Raw genomic sequence first — 19217 nt, 5'->3', positions numbered from 1 at the left:
CTGATCACATGATCCAATCCCAACTTGCTACAATCTGCTCCCAGGCGCATGCGCGCAGCCAGCTCTTCATTAAGCTCTGCTCCAGTCAGGTCATTTTTTTTTAAGATATCAGAAAGCTACAATCTCAATGTTGTCTCATTCCGCCCTGGGGAAACAAATTGTGCATAAACAAAAAGCAAATAGCGCCCCAAAATCAGAAACAAAAGCACAAGCACTCATCAGGTCATTTACAATCTAGTTCTGAAGAAGGGTCACAGAATAGAATACCCACAGTGTGCAAACAGGCCCTTCAGCCCAACAAGTCTACACTGACCCTCCAAAGAGTAACTCACCCAGACCAGGCGGCACAGTGGTTAGCACTGCTGCCTCACAATGCTAGGGACCAGGGTTCGGTTTCAGCCTCAGGCGACTGTCTGTGTGGAGTTTGCACATTCTCCCTTTGTCTGTGTGGGTTTCTTCCGGGTCCTCCTTTTTCCTCCCACAGTCCAAAGATGTGCAGGTTAGGTGGATTGGTCATGCTAAATTGTCGTAGGTACATTAGTCAGAGGTAAGTATAGGGTAAGGGAATGGATCTGGGTGGGATACTCTTCTAAGGGTCAGTGTGGACTTGTTGGGCCGAAGGGCCTGTTTCAACACAGCAGGGATTCTTTAAAAAAAATTCCCCTACCCTATTACTCTACATTTACCCCTGACTAATACACTCTGAACACTATGCACAATTTAGCATGGTCAGTTCACCTGACCTGCACATCTTTAGACTGTGGGAGGAAACCAGAACACCCAGAGGAAACCCACGCAGACACGGAGAGAATGTGCAAACTCCACACAGATAGGGTCATTGATCCTGAAATGTCAACACTTATTTCTCTCCGCAGATGCTGCCAGACCTGCTGAGTTTTTCTAGCAATTTCTATTTTTGTTTCTGATTTTTCGCATCTGCAGTTCTTTTGGGTTTTTAATTTCACTTTGGGAATGTGTTACATGGAAAGTTCCAGAGGAAGATCTAAAGATGGGAAAGAGAGGGAGTCATCCCAGACTTGAGTATCCTAATCAGGCCATCAGCTAGTGGGAGGATTATTCATATAAAACTATTTGAGGAAAACAAGTGAAATGTTTGTTTCAAGGATAATGTCATGTTACTGAAGCTCAACATCTTGAGTTTACCATCGACCCAACAGCTGAATAGGTCTAGCCACATAAATGCTAGACTTGAGCAGATCAGATGCTGGGAATTCTGTGGTGAGTAACTCACCTCCTGACTTTCCCAAAGCCTATCCACCATCTACAAGGTACTTGTCAGGAAGGTGGTGAACTTCTCCCTGCCGATCTGAATGGGTGCAGCTCCAACAACACTCAACAGGTTTGAGAGACCCAGGACAAAGCAGTCTATTTGGTTAGCACCCTATCTTAACATCTTCAATATTTACTCCCTCCAAAAGTAATGTACAGTAGCAGCAGTGTTTGCCATGTACAATGTGATCTGCCTGTATTGCTCGCAAGACAAAGCTTTTTCACTGTGCCTCATTACACGTGACAATAAATTCAATTCAATTCACAGCAATCAATCACCAAGGCACCTTAGCTAGCACCTTCCAAACCCAGACCACCATTACCTGGAAAGACTAGGGCAGTACATTCATGGGAGCACCAGCAGCTGCAAGTCCACCTTCAAGCCATTCAACATTTTGTCTTGGAAACATACTGGCATTCCTTCTCTGTTGCTGAGTCAAAATCTTGGAATTCCCTCCCTAACAAAGTTGGAGATGTACCTACCCCTCCCCCTTCCAAAACTAAAGCCTGCAGTTTAGCAAAAGGCCTCACCATGACTTCTCCAGATGGCAATTAAGGATGGGCAATAGGTTTTGGTCTAATTCATGAAGCCCACATCCTATGAGTGAGAAAACAAACTGTATATTATCAACAACTGGAAACCAATATCGTGTCTCCTGCTTGACCTCTGGTTTTGCTACAAACATTACCATAATATCTGTGAGATCCAGGCACACTCCTAACAGAGTGAGCTGCTATGTTATATCTCAGGAAATATCTGGACTACTATCCCTAACCCCGTTATAGTTCACACTAAAACACATTGTCAAAGGGGTTATGAAATAACACTCAGCAACAGGAATACAGGTCCATTTATCCAGCCTGGTAGAGGCCAAGGTTTACAGCATTAGCAACCAATTTGGAGAAACAAAGTTTGCCCAGAAGCAGCTAGATTAATATAACAGTCATGCTGCAGAGGGAGAGTGAGGTGTTAAGAGCTCAGATTCCACCTTTGAAGAGGCTAAAATGTTTCCACTCATGGGACATACCAAAATGTGAGGTCTATTTAAATTCAACAGGGAGAAGTTTTGCTCAGAGAGATGGGGGAATGTCTAACTCTACAAGTGGGAACAGTTGGGACAGGTAGCATGGATGTATTTAAGATAGAACTTCCCCAGGTGGGCATTCAGAGCCCAAGTGGTTCACGAGCTGAAATCTTAGCACTTGGAAATCACTCTACATCCCAAACCAGCCAGCCACCCAACTGAGCTAACTAACCCCTAAGTGTGATTGAAGAGTTTTTACAAGGTGACAAGTCTTCCTTCCCCCAAAAGAAAGCCAGAATAAGTAAAGGAAACTTCACAAATAAAATTGGAGTGACATTTGAGGGCGGGGGGGGGGGAGTGAGGTGCAGTGATCAAACATGCCAAACACAGAGAGATTTAATCTCTTTTCACTTCGATCAGTGGCAGGTATTTATCAATTACAAAAGGGGAACAGAGGCTACTGGGGACAAGCAGCCAGGCTGGACGGGTCATGTGACACAAAGTAACCAGCCGCGGTCACCTGACCACGCGGGGGAGTTTGCTACATGTGCGCGCAGGCGCAGTGGCGGCCCGCTGGCTGGGATGGCGGCGCTCAGGAGCAGCGTGTCCCGCTGGGGAGCTCTCCTCGTCCCGGGCTCTCGCCATCTCCGTCTCGTCAGGAGGAGACCCATCGAGCTCCTCCATCCCCAGAAAGAGGAGGCTGCAGCTGCAGGCCGCCCGGCGACCGAGATGCCTGACCCGGCCCCGAGAGAGCAGCCCGGGCGACCCTTCGGCCCCTCTCTCCTGGACGGACTCTCGTACGAGAAGGCGTTTCCCGGCGACAAGCGGCTGGCGTAAGGGATGGCACTGAGTTGTGCGAATCTTTCCCCTCAACCCCTAATCTTCCTCACGGTCTCTCCTGTTGGTACTAAGACACCCCCCCCCCCCATCACTAGCTCCTGGCCCTCCAACATCTTTTTATTAGCGACAAAAATAGTTTTTGTTATTCACTCATGGGATATGGTAAGGCCAGCATTTATTGCCCACCCCTAGTTGCCCAGAGGGCAGTTAAGAGTCAACCACATTGCTGTGGGTCTCTGGTCATATGTAGGCCAGACTGGGTAAGGATTAGAGACAAAAAAAAACTGAAGATGCTGGAATCCAAAGTAGACAGGCAGGAGGCTGGAAGAGCAAGCACATCAAGCCAGGTAGCATCAGGAGGTCTGGGGTTACACCTGAAATGTTGGCTTCTCTACCTCCCATTTCAGCCTTCAGCCTGCCTAGGCTGGCAGTTTCCTTCTCTAGGAGAAAGTGAGGACTGCAGATGCTGGAGATCAGAGCCGAAAAATGTGTTGCTGGAAAAGCGTAGCAGGTCAGGCAGCATCAAAGGAGCAGGAGAATCGACGTTTCGGGCATAAGCCCTTCTTCAGGAATGAGGAAGGTGTGCCAAACAGACTAAGATAAAAGGTAGGGAGGAGGGACTTGGGGGGGTGGGGTGTTGGGAATACGATAGGTGGGAGGAGGTTAAGGTGAGGGTGATAGGCTGGAGTGGGGTGGGGGCGGAGAGGTCGGGAAGAAGATTGCAGGTCAAGAGGGCGGTGCTGAATCCGGGGGTTGGGACTGAGATAAGGTGGGGGGAGGGAAAATGAGAAAGCTGGAGAAGTCTGCATTCATCCTTTGTGGTGGAGGGTTCCTAGGCGGAAGATGAGGTGCTTTTCCTCCAGCCGTCGTGTTGCTATAGTCTGGCGATGGAGGAGGCCAAGGACCTGCATGTACTTGGTGGAGTGGGAGGGGGAGTTGAAGTGTTGAGCCACGGGGCGGTTGGGTTGGTTGGTGCGGGTGTCCCAGAGGTGTTCTCTGAAACATTCCGCAAGTAGGCGGCCTGTCTCCCCAATATAGAGGAGGCCACATCGGGTGCAGCGGATGCAGTAAATGATGTGTGTGGAGGTGCAGGTGAATTTGTGACGGATATGGAAGGATTCCTTGAGGCCTTGGAGGGAAGTGAGCGGGGAGGGGCACAAGTTTTTGCATTTCTTGTGGTTGCAGGGGAAGGTGCCGGGAGTGGAGGTTAGGTTGGTGGGGTGTGTGGACCTGACGAGGGAGTCGCGGAGGCAGTGGTCTTTCTGATAGGGGAGAGAAATATATCTTGGTGGTGGGATCTGTTTGGAGGTGGCGGAAATGACGAAGAATGATACGATGTATCTGGAGATATGATGTATCTTCATAGCCAAGTGCCGCCGCGACATTGACCGCCTCAACCTGTCCACTCCTCTCACCCACTCCAACCCCTCACCCTCGGAACGTGCAGCCTTCCATTCCCTCCGCTCCAACCCCAACCTTGCTATCCAACCGGCAGACAAGGGAGGCGCGGTAGTAGTTTGGCGCACTGACATTTACACCGCTGAGGCTAAACGCCAGCTCGCGGACACCTCCTCCTACTGCACCCTTGACCATGACTGGTCCTCACCTATCACCCCACCAACCTCCAAATACATCGTATCATCCTTCGTCATTTCCGCCACCTCCAAACAGACCCCCACCACCAAGGATATATTTCCCTCCCCTCCCCTCCCCTATCAGCGTTCCGGAAAGACCACTCCCTCTGCGAGTCCCTCGTCAGGTCCACACCCCCCACCAACCCAACCTCCACTCCCGGCACCTTCTCCTGCAACCGCAAGAAATACAAAACTTGCGCCTACACCTCCCCTCTCACTTCTCCCCAAGGCCCCAAGGGATCCTTCCATATCCGCCACAAATTCAGCTGCACCTCCACACACATCATTTACTGCATCCGCTGCACCCGATGTAGCCTCCTCTACATTGGAGAGACAGGCCGCCTACTTACGGAATGTTTCAGAGAACACCTCTGAGACACCCGCACCAAACAACCCAACCGCCCCGTGGCCAAACACTTTAACTCCCCCTCCCACTCCGCCAAGGATACGTAGGTCCTTGGCCTCCTCCATCGCCAGACCATGGCAACACGACGCCTGGAGGAAGAGCGACTATCTTCCGCCAAGGAACCCTCCAGCTACAAGGGCTGAATGTTGTGGTTCTGTTTGCCGAGCTGGAAATGTGTGTTGCAGACATTTCGTCCCCTGTCTAGGTGACATCCTCAGTGCTTGGGAGCCTCCTGTGAAGCGTTTCTGTGATCTTTCCTCCGGCATTTGTAGTGGTTTGAATCTGCCGCTTCCGGTTGTCAGTTCCAGCTGTCCGCTGCAGTGGTCGGTATATTGGGTCCAGGTCGATGTGCTTATTGATTGAATCTGTGGATGAGTGTCATGCCTCTAGGAATTCCCTGGCTGTTCTCTGTTTGGCTTGTCCTATAATAGTGGTGTTGTCCCAGTCGAATTCATGTTGCTTGTCATCTGCGTGTGTGGGTACTAAGGATAGCTGGTCGTGGCGTTTCGTGGCTAGTTGGTGTTCATGAATGCGGATCGTTAGCTGTCTTCCTGTTTGTCCTATGCAGTGTTTTGTGCAGTCCTTGCATGGGATTTTTTTGGAATGGGAAAACTACAGCGGACAACTGGAAGTGGCAGATTCAAACCACTACAAATGCCGGAGGAAAGATCACAGAAGCGCTTCACAGGAGGCTCCCAAACACTGAGGATGTCACCTAGACAGGGGACAAAACGTCTGCAACACAAATTCCCAGCTCGGCGAACAGAACCACAACAACGAGCACCCGTGCTACAAATCTTCTCACAGACTTTGAACAAGGGATGAATGCAGATTTCTCCAGCTTCCTCATTTCCCCTCCCCCCACCTTTTCTCAGTCCCAACCCTCGGACTCAGCACCGCCTTCTTGACCTGCAATCTTCTTCCCGACCTCTCCGGCCCCACCCCCTCTCCAGCCTATCACCCTCGCCTTAACCTCCTTCCACCTATTGCATTCTCAAAGTACCTCCCCCAAGTCCCTCCTCCCTACCTTTTTATCTTAGCCTGCTTGGCACACCTTCCTCATTCCTGAAGAAAGGCTTATGCCCGAAACGTTGATTCTCCTGCTCCTTGGATGCTGCCTGACCTGCTGTGCTTTTCCAGCAACACATTTTTCACCCCAGTTTCCTTCTCTAAAGGGGTTAGTCATCCTGACAGGTGTTTCCAACAATGGTCATCATTAGACCCTTACTTCCAGACAATGCTGCGTTCAAATTACACCAGCTACTGTGTTGGGATTTGAACCCGGGTCTATGGATTAATAGTCTAGCAATAATACCAGTAGACCACTGCCTCCCAGTTGGGAAAGCTCCCAACACGTTTGGCAGCATCTGTGGATGAAGGGTCACTGGACCTGAGCAAAGATCTCTGCTTTCTCTCCACAGATGCTGCCAGACCTCCTGATCTGTCCAGCAATTTCTGTTTTTGTTTCTGATCTGCCTGTGCAGTTTTTTTTCTCTGTTTTATTATTCTGCTTTATCTCCAAATCCTTCCATAGTCTCCTCCTTCCCCAATCATCTTCAGCCCCACAACAAATATATTTTCATGATTCTATAATTCTGGCCTCTTGAGCAACCCTGACTCTAATAGTCTGCTCTCATTCCATGAAATGAGAGCCCTGCTGTCAAAGCATATACACTGCTCATCTCTGATTGCCCTTGAGCGGCTGGTGCTCAACGGTCTTCCTGAAGCACTGCATCTGTGTGGAGTAGCCTTCGGCTAATACCTAGCAGAAAGTGAGGACTACAGGTGCTGGCGAAGTTAGTCGATAAAGTGTGGCGCTAGAAAAAGCACAGCCAGTCAGGTAGCATCTGAGGAGCAAGGTGGCCCAGTCCTAATGAAGGGTTAAGCCTGAAATGCTGACTCTCTTGCTCCTCAGGTGCTACCTGACCGGCTGTGCTTTTTCCAGCAACGCATTTTATTGACTTCAGCTAATAGCTGTCAGCTCTGGCATTCCCTTTCCCTCTTCCTCTGAGAGAAGCCAATGATTGAGACCTTTGGTTCCCAAGACTCCATTACTGAGTGCCAGCGAGTCTTGAATCTGGGTTTGCTGAAGAGTAAATGGAGATTTATTGCTGTCATTAGGCAATAATTGTGTTTATTAGGCAACCACCAGGGAACACTAAACCTGATGGATTGCAATTTCTGTCATAATGATTTGAAAGTTCCTTTTTCTCTGTTTTAGAATTTAATTATCAATCTGTCCTTCCGATAGCAAAGTTGTGACCCTTGCAAAGTCCAAGAAGTTCCGTGAGCAGCATGGGAAGATCCTAGTGGAGGGCCGGCGATTGATAACCGATGCTTTAGGGGCTGGAGCGCTGCTACAGACTCTCTTCTTCAGCACCGTGGAGAGCCTGAGGGAGCTGCCTTTGGAGAAATTGAAACATGTCAAGTTAATAAAGGTCAAGTTTGAAGAGATCAAGATGTGGTCTGACCTTGTAACTCCCCAGGGAGCAATAGGTATGTTGCCAACGTAATTTCTTTTGAAGAGTGTGCTGCTGGAAAAGCACCGTCGGTCAGGCAGCATCTGAGGAGCAGGAGAGTTGACATTTCAGGCATGTACTCTTCATTGGGAATCAGGGACTGGATGTCCATGGTGAAGATAAGGTGTTGGGGACTGGGGAAATGAAAGTCATGGGGGAGCTGGAGGGTGTGGATAGTGTCCCGAAAGTAGGTGGGGAGATCCTGTCCCAAGGGGGACAGGATGGTGTCAAGGTCTGAAGGGATAAGTTAGGTGGGGCAGGGGCAGGCCGAAACAAAGAGTCGACCTGGGCAGTCAGGTTAGAGAATTTTGAGTAGGAGGTAGAAGCGGGCGGTGCGGGGTTCCTGGACGGAGGTTGGAGGCTGTTGGTGGGAGATCCCCTGAAGTGATGAGGTTGTGGATGGTCTGGGAAATGATGACTTGGTGATGAGAGGTGAGGTCATGATCGAGGGGACAGCAGGCGGAGGTGTCGGTGAGTTGGCCCCTGGCTTCAGCGGTGTAGAGGTCAGCGTGTCAAACTACCACCTCCCCCCCCGTCCACTGGTTTGATGGTGGTGATGGGGTTGGAGCGAAGGGAGTAGAGAGCTGCGTGTTGTGAGGGTGAGAGGTTTGAGTGTGCGAGGTGGCGGGTGGACAGATTGAGGCGGTCAGTATCACAGCGACAGTTGGAAATGTCGCGATTGAGGACGGCTAACAGACCAGCACGGGGTGTCCAGGTGGATGGAGTGTGTTGGAGACTGGGTTCTTGGAGGGTGAGTGGGAGGCCGGATGGTGGAGGCGGAGGAAGCAAAGTTCAGTGCTGCAATGCATGTTGAATTTATTGATCCTGATGAAAAACTTATGCTCGAAACGTGGACTCTCCTCCTGCTCCTCCTCGGATACTGCCTGACCTGCTGTGCTTTTCCAGCACCGCACTCTTCGACTCTGGTCTCCAGCATCTGCAGGCCTCACTTTCTCCTAAAGTGCTACTTTGGATGTCCATTTTGGTCAGCCGAGGTTCTGGAACCGGTGGGTGTCTCGAACCAGTGTCACATTCTAAAACAATAAAGCAACAGCAGTCTGCCAAAATTGTAGCAAATAGCAGCTTTCACATGTGGTGTTGCTTGCATATGTCCCAAAAGGAAGAGTGGTATTGAGTGCTTGGTGTGTTGGTGCATATAAGAAACAGGAATCTCTGATTGACTTTTTCCTGCTGTCTGTAGAATCATAGCTGCTTTGTTACTGTAATCCTTAATTTCCACTCTTTCCCCTAATACACACACATCTATCAAACTCTCTTTCTTGGATGTGCTCAGTATCTTGGGATCCAAACTGTGCTACAGAATTCCAGAGGTGCGCATAACCCTTTGAAGACATTTCTCCTCATCTTGATCCAAAACTGCTTTGATTTTTCAGGGGAGGAAGGGAGGTGGTGTGACCCAGTGTTTTGGTTTCCTGACTACAGAAATGTTGTCTCAACACACAGGTTGTCAAGTGTGTTAAGAGTTTTGCATGTTCCATTAAAATCTCCTCTCGTTCTTTCACATCTCCAGTGAATACAGACTCAATTTATTTAATCATTCTCTTCGGACACTTCCCTTGTCTCGGGAACAAGTTGAGTGCATCTTATCTTGGTCGTCTCAGCAAAGAATGTATTTTCTTGGGTTTGAGGACCAATGGTAGTCAGTTTGTGCACAGCAAGATTCCACAAAGCTTCAAAGTTAATTATCCACTTTTTTCATTCCTGATGTTTGACTGGAGATGGAGATGGGGTGTGAGTAGATAATTTGGTGCTCTTCCTCCAGCAGTATCTTGGGATCTTTACCCCATTGTGGTGTTCCACTTCAGCCCGTTAACTTTCCTTGTGACAAACCATATCTGTTAAATGGCAGACTTTGAGCTACCATAGAGACTGTGATCCTTGTTCAACAGACTGTAGGGTCCCTGTGCAACCATCCTCCCCCATTGGGATTTCAGTGCAAACCCTCTTACGCTCTCCTGTGGAGTGTCACAATGAATACTGCACATTAGTGAAGTGTTCGCTCTGCAGACTGGTGTAGTTATCGCTGTACACTCAACAAATGAGGAGACACCTGTATTTGTTAAATAATTACCTCTATGGGACAAAAAGCCGACTTAATTTTATTCACTCGTAGGATGTGGGTATCTCTGGTTGAGCCAGCATTTATTGCCTGTCCCTAGTTGCACTTGACAGGGTGGTCGTGAGCTGCGTTGCATCCTTGCCCTTCTATGCCAGAGGAATTGTGATAGCAGCTTCTGAGTGGTCAGGTTATGAGAGTGGATGGGGTGGGTGGTATGCAGTGGGTTGGGGGTGTGTGCTGTTGATGGTTTAAGCCACCTGGGAGTAATGGGTAGGTGGAACCCACATGGGTTTTAAACTGGGATTTCACCTCTGGCTCCTGCTGTTTCTGACAGGGATTTTTGTCAGACCAGATCATTCCAAGATGAAATATCCGGCAATTCAGCAAGAGCACACCGTACCTCTCTTCCTCATTGGTGACAATATCCGAGATCCTGGAAACCTGGGAACGATATTACGATCTGCGGTGGCTGCAGGGTGTGGCAAGGTCTTGTTGACGAAAGGTTGGCATTATTGATGTTTCTCTCCACTTTGTTATAACCCCATGCCGTCGCTGTTTCCATTTCCCCGCCCAGCTTAAGCATAATTCGCATGGAGTTCAGTTGCAATTTTATCTCCTGTTCGCTAGACTGCTCCCCACACGTGAGCTAAAACAATCATGGCCAGAATCTCACCCCCGTCTTTGAATATTCACACAATTTAAAACTTCCTGCTAGGCGCCACTAGTTGTGAAATGAAGAATGGACACCCCAGCTTACTTCTGCATTTAAGTGGATCTGTAATATAGGGGTACTGAGCTCAAATGGCATAATATACACTGACTTCCATCTTGACACAGGTTAACAAACTTGATGTGGAGGGTGAGTTATCTGGGAAAGAATTGTATCGTAATTGTATAGTTTGGAGCAGTTAGGGCTATTTCCCCTAATGATCAGCGAGAAATTGCCACTTGATGCTGTTTCCCACTAAGCTGTTATTGGGGAGCTGTTGTCGATTTACATCCAGACGACCAGCCTTGGAAAAGCGAATATTTTCTTTAGAACGAGATAAGAGGTGTTGGTGCTAAAGAACACTTTCCAGATTTGTCATTGCCAGAGTTTTCGTAGAATCCCAGGGTGTGGAAACAGGCCATTTGGCCCAACAAGTCCACACTGACCCTGTGAAGAATATCCTGCCCAGAGCCATTCCTTACCCCTATTACTGAGTTTCCCCTGATCAATGCACCTAACCTACGTGTCCCTGAACATGTGGGCAATTTAGCTTGGCCAATTCACCTGACCTGCACATCTTGGACTATGGGAAGGAACCACTGGGAGAAAGGCAACTGTGTGTGTGGAGTTTACACAAAGGCTGGAATTTGTTTACTGGAGGTAACTCATTAGCAGCAATGTCTTTCTGCTGGGGTTTTTCTTTTTAAAAAGAAAAAAACTCAGTGGACTGTCCTGAGGCATTTAATAGGACTGTTGTTAAACTGACCAGTGAACTACCCGATGAGATAACAGGACGTCTGACCAAACACTTAGCCGCACCAAGGGAGGTTCTGAAGAGCATCCTAAAGGAAAGAGAAGGACAGAATCCAGATGCCAGAATTAGAACTTGCAGAAATTTCAAGAGGGATCATAGGTCACAAGGTCAAATATAAAACAGAGATTCTTCAGTCCTGCAGCCGAAATGTAATGATTTCTTCAGTGCCACGACGTTCCTCTGTGACAGGTTGTTCTGAGAGAGGTAGACACTGATCTGCAGATGTTGGTCAACTGCCTTTCACTTGTAATTTGCTGTAGAACAGAGTTTCCCATGTCTGAATGGGACTACACAGTGGCTCAGTGGTTAGCGCAGCTGCCTCACAGTGCCAGGGACCCTGGGTTCGATTCCACCCTCGGGCAACAGAGCAAACTTCACACAGACGTTCTCCCCGTGTCTGTGTGGGTTTCCTTTAGGTGTTCCGGTTTCAGTGACGTGCAGGCTAGGTGAATTGGCCATGCTAAATTGCCCATAGTATTCGGGGATGTGCAGGCTAGGTGGATTGGCCATGGAAATGTGGGGTTACAGGGACAGGGTAAGGGGTGTGGATCTATAGGGGATGCTCTTTGGAGGGTGGGTGGGGACTTGGATAGTTTGTATGGCCTGCTTCCCCATTGTAGAGGTTCCATGTCTGAGGTGAGGGAATCAGTCCATTTAAGCCATTGATTTGCCCATCACCTGCAGCGTCTGCAATTGCTGATCTTGCACTGTGTATTGATCCAGACCTGACATTAGCCCCCCCTGTGCTATCCAGTCACCCAGCTGCCTGCTGCAGCACTCCCATCCCTATCCCCATGTCGTGTACAGTGAGCTTTCTGCTCCGTTGAGCTCTGGTGCAACACTCCAACCTCTTCTGCGACATCTAATTGAGATGTTGAATGATCTCAAACGCAGGCCCATCATGTCTGCACTAGCTGTATTACCTGATGCCATTCCTTTACCTGTTTCCCCATTTCCCCTGCACACCATTTCTACCCAAATAACCATCCGTTGCCCCTCTTGAATGCCTCCATTGAGCACGCCGCCTCCATGTTTCCAGGCAGTGCATTCGGTTCCCTAACTCCTCACCAGGTGAGGGATTTTTTTCACACATGGCTCTTGTTTTTGTTACTTGTCACTTTCAGTCTATGCTGTCCCATTCTGGTTTTCCTTTATGAGCAGGGACAGCCTCTCCCTGTTTACTCTGTTCAGCTCGCTCCTGAGGCTGAAGACCTTGACTGAGTCTTCCCTCCAGGGAGAACTGTTCTCAGCCTCTTCAATCTGTCTCCCGCCCCCCCCCCCCCCCCCGCTGAAATATCTCATTGCTGCAACAGTCTTTGTCAATCGCTTCTGTGCTCTCTGATGCATTGGAAAACGTCCTTAGCGACTAAAGTGCGTGTCTTGTTGCTTTTCCCTGCAGGCTGTGTGGATGTTTGGGAACCCAAAGTGCTCCGGGCCGGCATGGGTGCGCATTTCCGCATCCCGGTCATTTCTAATTTGGAGTGGGAAGTCATCCCGAACTACCTGAGCAGCAGCACTAGGGTACTTGTTGCTGACCCTTCTCATGGAGGGACTGACCACACAGTGACTCCCCCTGAACTGGGTGCAGCTGGTGACCGGAGCTGGAGACAGGTAGAATACCAGGAGAGTGACAGCGAGGATGAGGAGGGAGAGTTTCTGCTGCCACTCCCTAAAGTGGGCGCTTGGTGTTACTCCCAGCCCTGGGCTCAGGAGCAGACTGCAATTGTGATTGGAGGAGAGACCCACGGACTCAGCCTCGAAGCCCTGTTGTTGGCTGAGAAGACGGGAGGTCAGCGTTTGTACATCCCCATGGTTCCTGCTGTGGACAGCCTTAACTCTGCCATGGCAGCAAGTGTTTTATTGTTTGAGGGCAGAAGACAGCTGCTCTCCATGGTGCCAGCTACCAACAGGACTGACAGACCAAACAGCAGCGTTGCTTAAATCACTGAGAGCGTCCTGACTGTGGGGTCAACCTTTCCCTGAGTTTTGATGGACTTAGCCACGCTCGTTTGGGAGCAGACCGGTCGCCTATGGGTCGTCTCCAGACTGAAAGCTCATTCATTGCTCAGGAACAACTTTGAAATACTTTCAGAGACTTGATGCACATTGTGCTAATGGAAATATATGTATTAGGGTTAGCTAGCGTCGTGCATTGTAAGTTTTCAGCTGCGTACAATCATTACAAATGGGGGAAGACCTACCTTCCCCATCCAGATAAATCCTCCAGTCTTGTGTTGTTTGAAGTTATAGCCCTGGCACTCATCAGGACATGTGCAAGAATGCCAATTTTCAAATGGTCACTGCACCTAATCCTGCTTGCACTTGTTCTGATGGTTGCAAGGTGCAAAAATGTTTCAGCGTGTCCCTGTACCAGAGCTGTTAGTAACTGAAATGACTGTACATCTTCACATTCATTTTGAGTGATGACCTGTGCCAAACCTGGTTTTAATTTTAACACCCTTCTGTACTGGTCATTTGCCTGAAATATCAATTTTTCCTTGTAGATTTTATTTATGGTACAAACATGACCTTAACCATAAGAGTTCTGTGAACAAAGAAGGCTTTTTCAGCCCATCATGTCTGCAATCCCATTCAAGTGGGAGAGTTTCTGGCTGACTGCGCAACCTGATGACTGACAGTGTTTCCTGCACAGCCTTGTGTCACAGAGTAAACAATAAGAGCCCCACATTATTAGAAAGTTGTGATTGCTATAGAGTGAATATAGAGATTTATTTCCTCCCTTTTTTTTCTCATCACTGAAATAACTCCAGAGGCTGCTATCCCATTACCAAGTTGAGAGTCCTTCACAACTGCTCAAGCTCCCTCAGAACCAACTCCGAGCAAACAGGATGTCTCACACTTCTGTTTTTTAACTTTTTTTTTGGTTAACATTTACACTAACAGCGGGAAAGGACTAAATCAAAACGGAGTTGCAGGGCGGAAGTAAAGCATTGTGGTGCCACCTCTAAAGTGTTGAGACCAACTCTGGGACAAAAATAGGAATTGCTGGAAAAGCTCCAAACTGAGGAAGAGTCACTGGACCTGAAATGTTAACTCTGATTTCTCTCCACATGCTGCCAGACCTGCTGAGCTTTTCCAGCAATTTCTGTTTTTGTTTCTGATTTACACCATCTGCAGTTCTTCCAGTTTTTATTGAGAGCAATTCAGATCCTTAACCAGATGTTACTGTTTCTCAGATTGGTAGTGGGTTTGACTCGGTTTCTGACTGGAGTACTCCTTTGAGCTTTCTGATAACCCAAATCATAGAGTTACTGCTATCGTCAGAGCGCGTAGGTTTTCACAATCTGAACTATTGGAAAGCTTCATCCAGGGGTAAAGAGCATACCTAAACTCCTGATCCAAATAAAGGTCTCCATTGTAAAAGTGCCAATAATTTGATTTTATTTAAAATCTGACATAGAGTGCTGGAGAAACTCAGCAGCTCCAACAGCATCTGGGGACAGTGAAACAGCTAACATTTGGAGTCCAGTATGACTCAGAAATATTGCCCTGGTCGCACTTCCCTTAAAATCAGAGAATATTAAGAGGAAATTTGATGAAGGTGCTCAAAATGGTTGGTTTGAGTAAATGCAAAATGCTTTCTGGTGCTTGAATGGTTTGTAACCAGAAGGAACACATCTGAAGTGATGAAAAAAGCAGCGGGGTGAGGACAATTATTAATCTGTTCGCAGGATGTAAATATCTCTGGTTGGGCCACTGCTTACTCACTGTCCCTAGCTGCTTTGGAGAAGCTGCCTTCTTGAACCGCTGCAGACTTTGGGATGTAGGTTGACCCAAAATGCTCTTAGCGGGAGTTCCAGGATTTTGACCCAGCCACCGTGAATGAACAGCGATATTCTTCCAAGTCAGGATCAAGAGTAGCTCAGAGGTGGTGGTGTTCCCATGTACCTTTTGCCCTTGTCCTTCGAGATTGGAAGATGTTATCAAGTATTTCCGTTGCTGCAGTGCATCCCATAGACGGGACGTGAGGAAGCCATTCTTGAATGTGGGCTCAGTTGCAACTTTCCGCAGGGGAATAGGATAAGTGCTTGAAAAGAAAATGGCAGGCAGAGGGTGAAAGAGCAAGGGTTTGAGGTGAATTGGATAGCTCTTTGCAAGAGGCAGTGCAGGCATATGGTCTGAATGGCTTCGTGTGCTGTGTATTTGATTGTCCTGTTCCTATTTAAGAATTTCAGACTCTGCACTTCCATAGCTCGTCACTGGATGTTGCTCTAACAAGTGTTTGCTGCAAGATATCAAGGTTGGTGTTTCAAATTATAGCCACATGGTGGTGCTCTGATCTGTGTCAGCAAAGAGTTGTCACAGATTAGATTCCCTACAGGAAACAGGCCCTTTGGCCCAATACGTCCATACTGACCCTGTGAAGAGTAACCCACCTTGATTCATTTCCCTACCTCTAACTAATGTACCTAACACTATGGGCAATTTAGCGTGGCTAATTCACCTGACCTGCATGAGGAAACTGGAGCACGCGGAGGAAACCCACGCAGACACGGGGAGAATGTGCAAACTCCACACATACAGTCGCCCAAGGCTGGACTCGAACCTGGGTCCCTGGTGCTGTGAGGCGGCAGTGCTAACCACTGAGCCACAGTGCCGCCCCTCCCTGAGGAGCAAGGGAGTAAATGTCTTCAGGGAATCTTTTGGATATGGCTACCTCAGTGGGCTTAAACACAATGAGAAAATTCGGGACTCCAGTTGATAGTGGGTTTTGATGTTTAGCTTGGTTAGTTGATGTTACGGCTGGCTAGAGAAATTGATGTGGATCTGCCATGATCTTTGGTGGGAGCTGAGACTCCAGCAAAACAGAAATTGCTGGAAAAGCTCAGCAGCTGTGGCACCATCTGTGATGAGAAATCGGAGTGAATGGTTTGGGACTGGTGACCCTTCCTCCAAATCATATGTTCCACTGAAATTCTGATTTCTCACTTGGCTGAGTGGATCTTCAGACAGGGAAGTCCAGGGATGTGGCTGGGCTGACAGAGAATTGGAGTTTCCTGATTCCAAGCTTGGGTTAGCCATGTTCTTGTTAAATAGGTCGAATGGCCTGCTCCTGCTCCAGGTTCTCAAACTTATAAGCTGGGCTGACTGTCCAGTGGTCAGGCCAAGGGTGTGCTGCACTGTCAGGGGTACCTTTTTCAGATGTGTATGTTGACTTTAGGTGGCGCCTGGGTTCGAGACTTATCTGCTCCAGAGGTGTGCAAGAAAGGCTCTGAACAGGTCGGTGTGAAAATATCAAGGTTTTGGAGTAGGTCATTGGGCCCATTAAACCTGTTACGCCTTTTTATCCAGTCAAGGTAATCCCACCGCAACTCTACCTTGCTACAGGGTTTCTGCATTTAAAGATTTATCAGCATTATAGAATTTGTGGGATTATTATTTCCCCAGTATCGTGGAAGACCCTCAGTCTGATCCTTAGCTCAGTGGCACAGTGGTTAGCACTGCAGCCTCACAGCGCCAGAAATCCGGGTTCAATTCCCGCCTCTGGCGACTCTGTGTGCAGTTTGCACATTCTCCCCGTGTCTGCGTGGGTTTCCTCCGGGTGCTCCGGTCTCCTCCCACAGTCCAAAAATGTGCAGGTTAGGTGAATTGGCCATGCGAAATTGCCCATAGTGTCAGGTGAAGGGGTAAATGTAGGGGAATGAGTCTGGGTGGGTTGCGCTTTGGCGGGTCGGTGCCGACTTGTTGGGCCGAAGGGCCTTGTTCCACACTGTAATCAAATTTAAATCTAATCTATGTGTCCTTGTCGCAAACAAAACTGGGTGCTTCTGAGTTACCTCCATCACAACAGTGACTTCACCTCCTTTTGAAGTGCTTTAGAGTGTTGAAAGTAGGAAGACGCTATAGATAAATGAATACTTGATAATCAGGATAAACTGAGCAGCAAGATAGAAATCAGATGAATGCTGGGTCAGGATATAGGCCATTCAGCCCTTTGAACCATGACTAAAGGGAAGGTAGCTGATCTGGGACCAAGCTCGCTGCACACAGCATTGCTCCACATCCCCAGTGGCTAGCTGCATTTGTTGACCATCTGGGTTTGAAAATGAACAGTCGCCATTGGTGGGAGGGAACTTCAAATTTCCCCCACCCTGTGTGCAGAAATGTTTCCCGATCGTGCTGCCGAAGGGCAGGTTATAAATTGTACCCAGTTGCCAACAGCCCATCACTAATGGGAATAGCTTCTCTCTACCAACCTTTTCTGAGTCCCTTTAATATGTTGAAATTTTCAATCAAATAATCCTTCAACTATCTAAATACTTTGTGTGATTACTACTCATAATTTAATCTGTGCAGTCTGGTTAACCTAAGACATGTTTGTGGTTTGGTTTGATTTATTATTGTCTCATGTACAGGATGTTAGTGAGGCCTCTGGAGTACTGTGTCCAGTTCTGGGCACCCTGTTGTAGGAAGGATGTTATTAAGCTGGGTGTGCTGTATGACACTAGATACAGTGAAACGTTTTGTTTTGCATGCAATGCAGGCAGATCATTCCATTGCAAAGTGCATCAGGGTAATAGAACAGAGCAAGGAATACAATGCTATGGCTGCAGAGAAGGCGCACAAAGTGTGAGATCAGCGTTACATTTAAAATTTGAGAGGTCCATTAAGGCAGTCTGTTAACAGCAGGGAGGAAGCTGTTCTTGAATCTGTTAGTGCGCATGCTACCCATCACCCAAGGCCAGTGTATTGTTCCCAAGGTGCAGTGCTCCTAACCGTGCACAGTTCTGTGTCTGCGCTGATCTTGGTCTGACTCCCACCTCCTTGTATTGTAACTCTCTCGATATATAAAGGCCAGGCTCCTGGTAGCCTTTAATGTATCTGTTCATGATAGTTTAATGCTCTGTGTAGCTGGACCAGCAAAGCTTTCAGTCCTCTCCTGTTTTACCCAATTGGAAGTAACCTGACCGATCCCTTGCATTCCAAAGTGGATCTTCCCCTCTCCCCACACCTTTTGTGGAAGATGATGTGAAGTCACTGGATTACTGATCCAGAGTCCTAAGCTCTGGGGTCATGGATTCAAATCCCCACGCAGCACTTGATGCATCTTAAGTCAAGTTGACGATTCTGGGAAGGTGGTGTCACTAATGGTGGTCACGCTAACTAACATCAGTTGATAGAAAATCATCTCTTCTTAAGGATGAGGATGGAACGGTGGCCCAGTGGTTAGCACTGCTGCCTCACAGTGCCAGGGACCCGGGTTCGGTTTCGCCCTCAGGTGCCTATCTGTGAGTTTACGTATTCTCCCCGTGTCTGCGTGGGTTTCCTCCTACAGTCCAAAGATGTGTAGGTTAAGTGGATTGGCCAGGCTAAGTTGCCCTGTAGTGTCCAGGGATGTGCAGGCTAGGTGGGTTAGCAATGGGAAATACAAGCTTGTCGGATTAGGGAGTGGCTCTAGGTGCGATGCTCTTTGGAGGGTTGGTGTTGGGCTGAATAGCCTGCTTCCACACTGTAGGGATTCTTATTCCTTGAAAGATATCTGCTGTCCTTAACTGGTCTGGCTTACATGCAAACCCATGGCAATGTGATTGACTATTAACTGCTTTTTGAAATAGCTTAATCAGTTAAGTCATTTATATGGAAATTAAGTATGGGTTACAAATGTTGGTTTTATCAGTGGTCCCATGAAAGACTAAGTCTGCGTGCACTGAAAAGGTGATGATGAAAGATCAGGCTGTGCTGAAGTTGCTACAGGGTTGATCTGTAAAGCAGTAAGAGTGTAGGCCTGTGAGAGAGGAGGCAGTGCCAAGTCTAATCACAGCTAACAGAGATGGTAATAAAACACAATAGCAGCAAGGGAACAGCTGGAAACTCAAACTGAAAATGAGTAGACTATTTTTAAAAATGTGAGAGATTTGGCAAGATGACAATGGTTAGC

The 19217-nt window shown here is 48.1% G+C and overlaps 1 protein-coding gene across 1 annotated transcript; it reads left to right on the top strand.

Annotated features, from left to right (window-relative positions):
* The first annotated feature begins 2897 nt into the window (after window positions 1–2897).
* Window positions 2898–15784, top strand: mrm3a (mitochondrial rRNA methyltransferase 3a). Its single transcript, XM_043718209.2, has 4 exons — window positions 2898–3148; window positions 7447–7691; window positions 10129–10296; window positions 12717–15784. Exons 1-4 carry the CDS (start codon window positions 2898–2900, stop codon window positions 13256–13258), a joined length of 1206 nt encoding a protein of 401 aa, XP_043574144.2. The 3' UTR covers window positions 13259–15784.
* The last annotated feature ends 3433 nt before the right edge of the window (window positions 15785–19217 follow it).

Source organism: Chiloscyllium plagiosum, unplaced genomic scaffold (genome assembly GCF_037043375.1).
Source record: "Chiloscyllium plagiosum isolate Xiang-an unplaced genomic scaffold, Cpla_swu_hap1 HiC_scaffold_31, whole genome shotgun sequence".
Lineage (NCBI taxonomy): Eukaryota > Metazoa > Chordata > Chondrichthyes > Orectolobiformes > Hemiscylliidae > Chiloscyllium > Chiloscyllium plagiosum.
The sequence above is the reverse complement of the archived record's forward strand: the minus strand, read 5'-3'. Positions and strand labels throughout refer to the sequence as shown.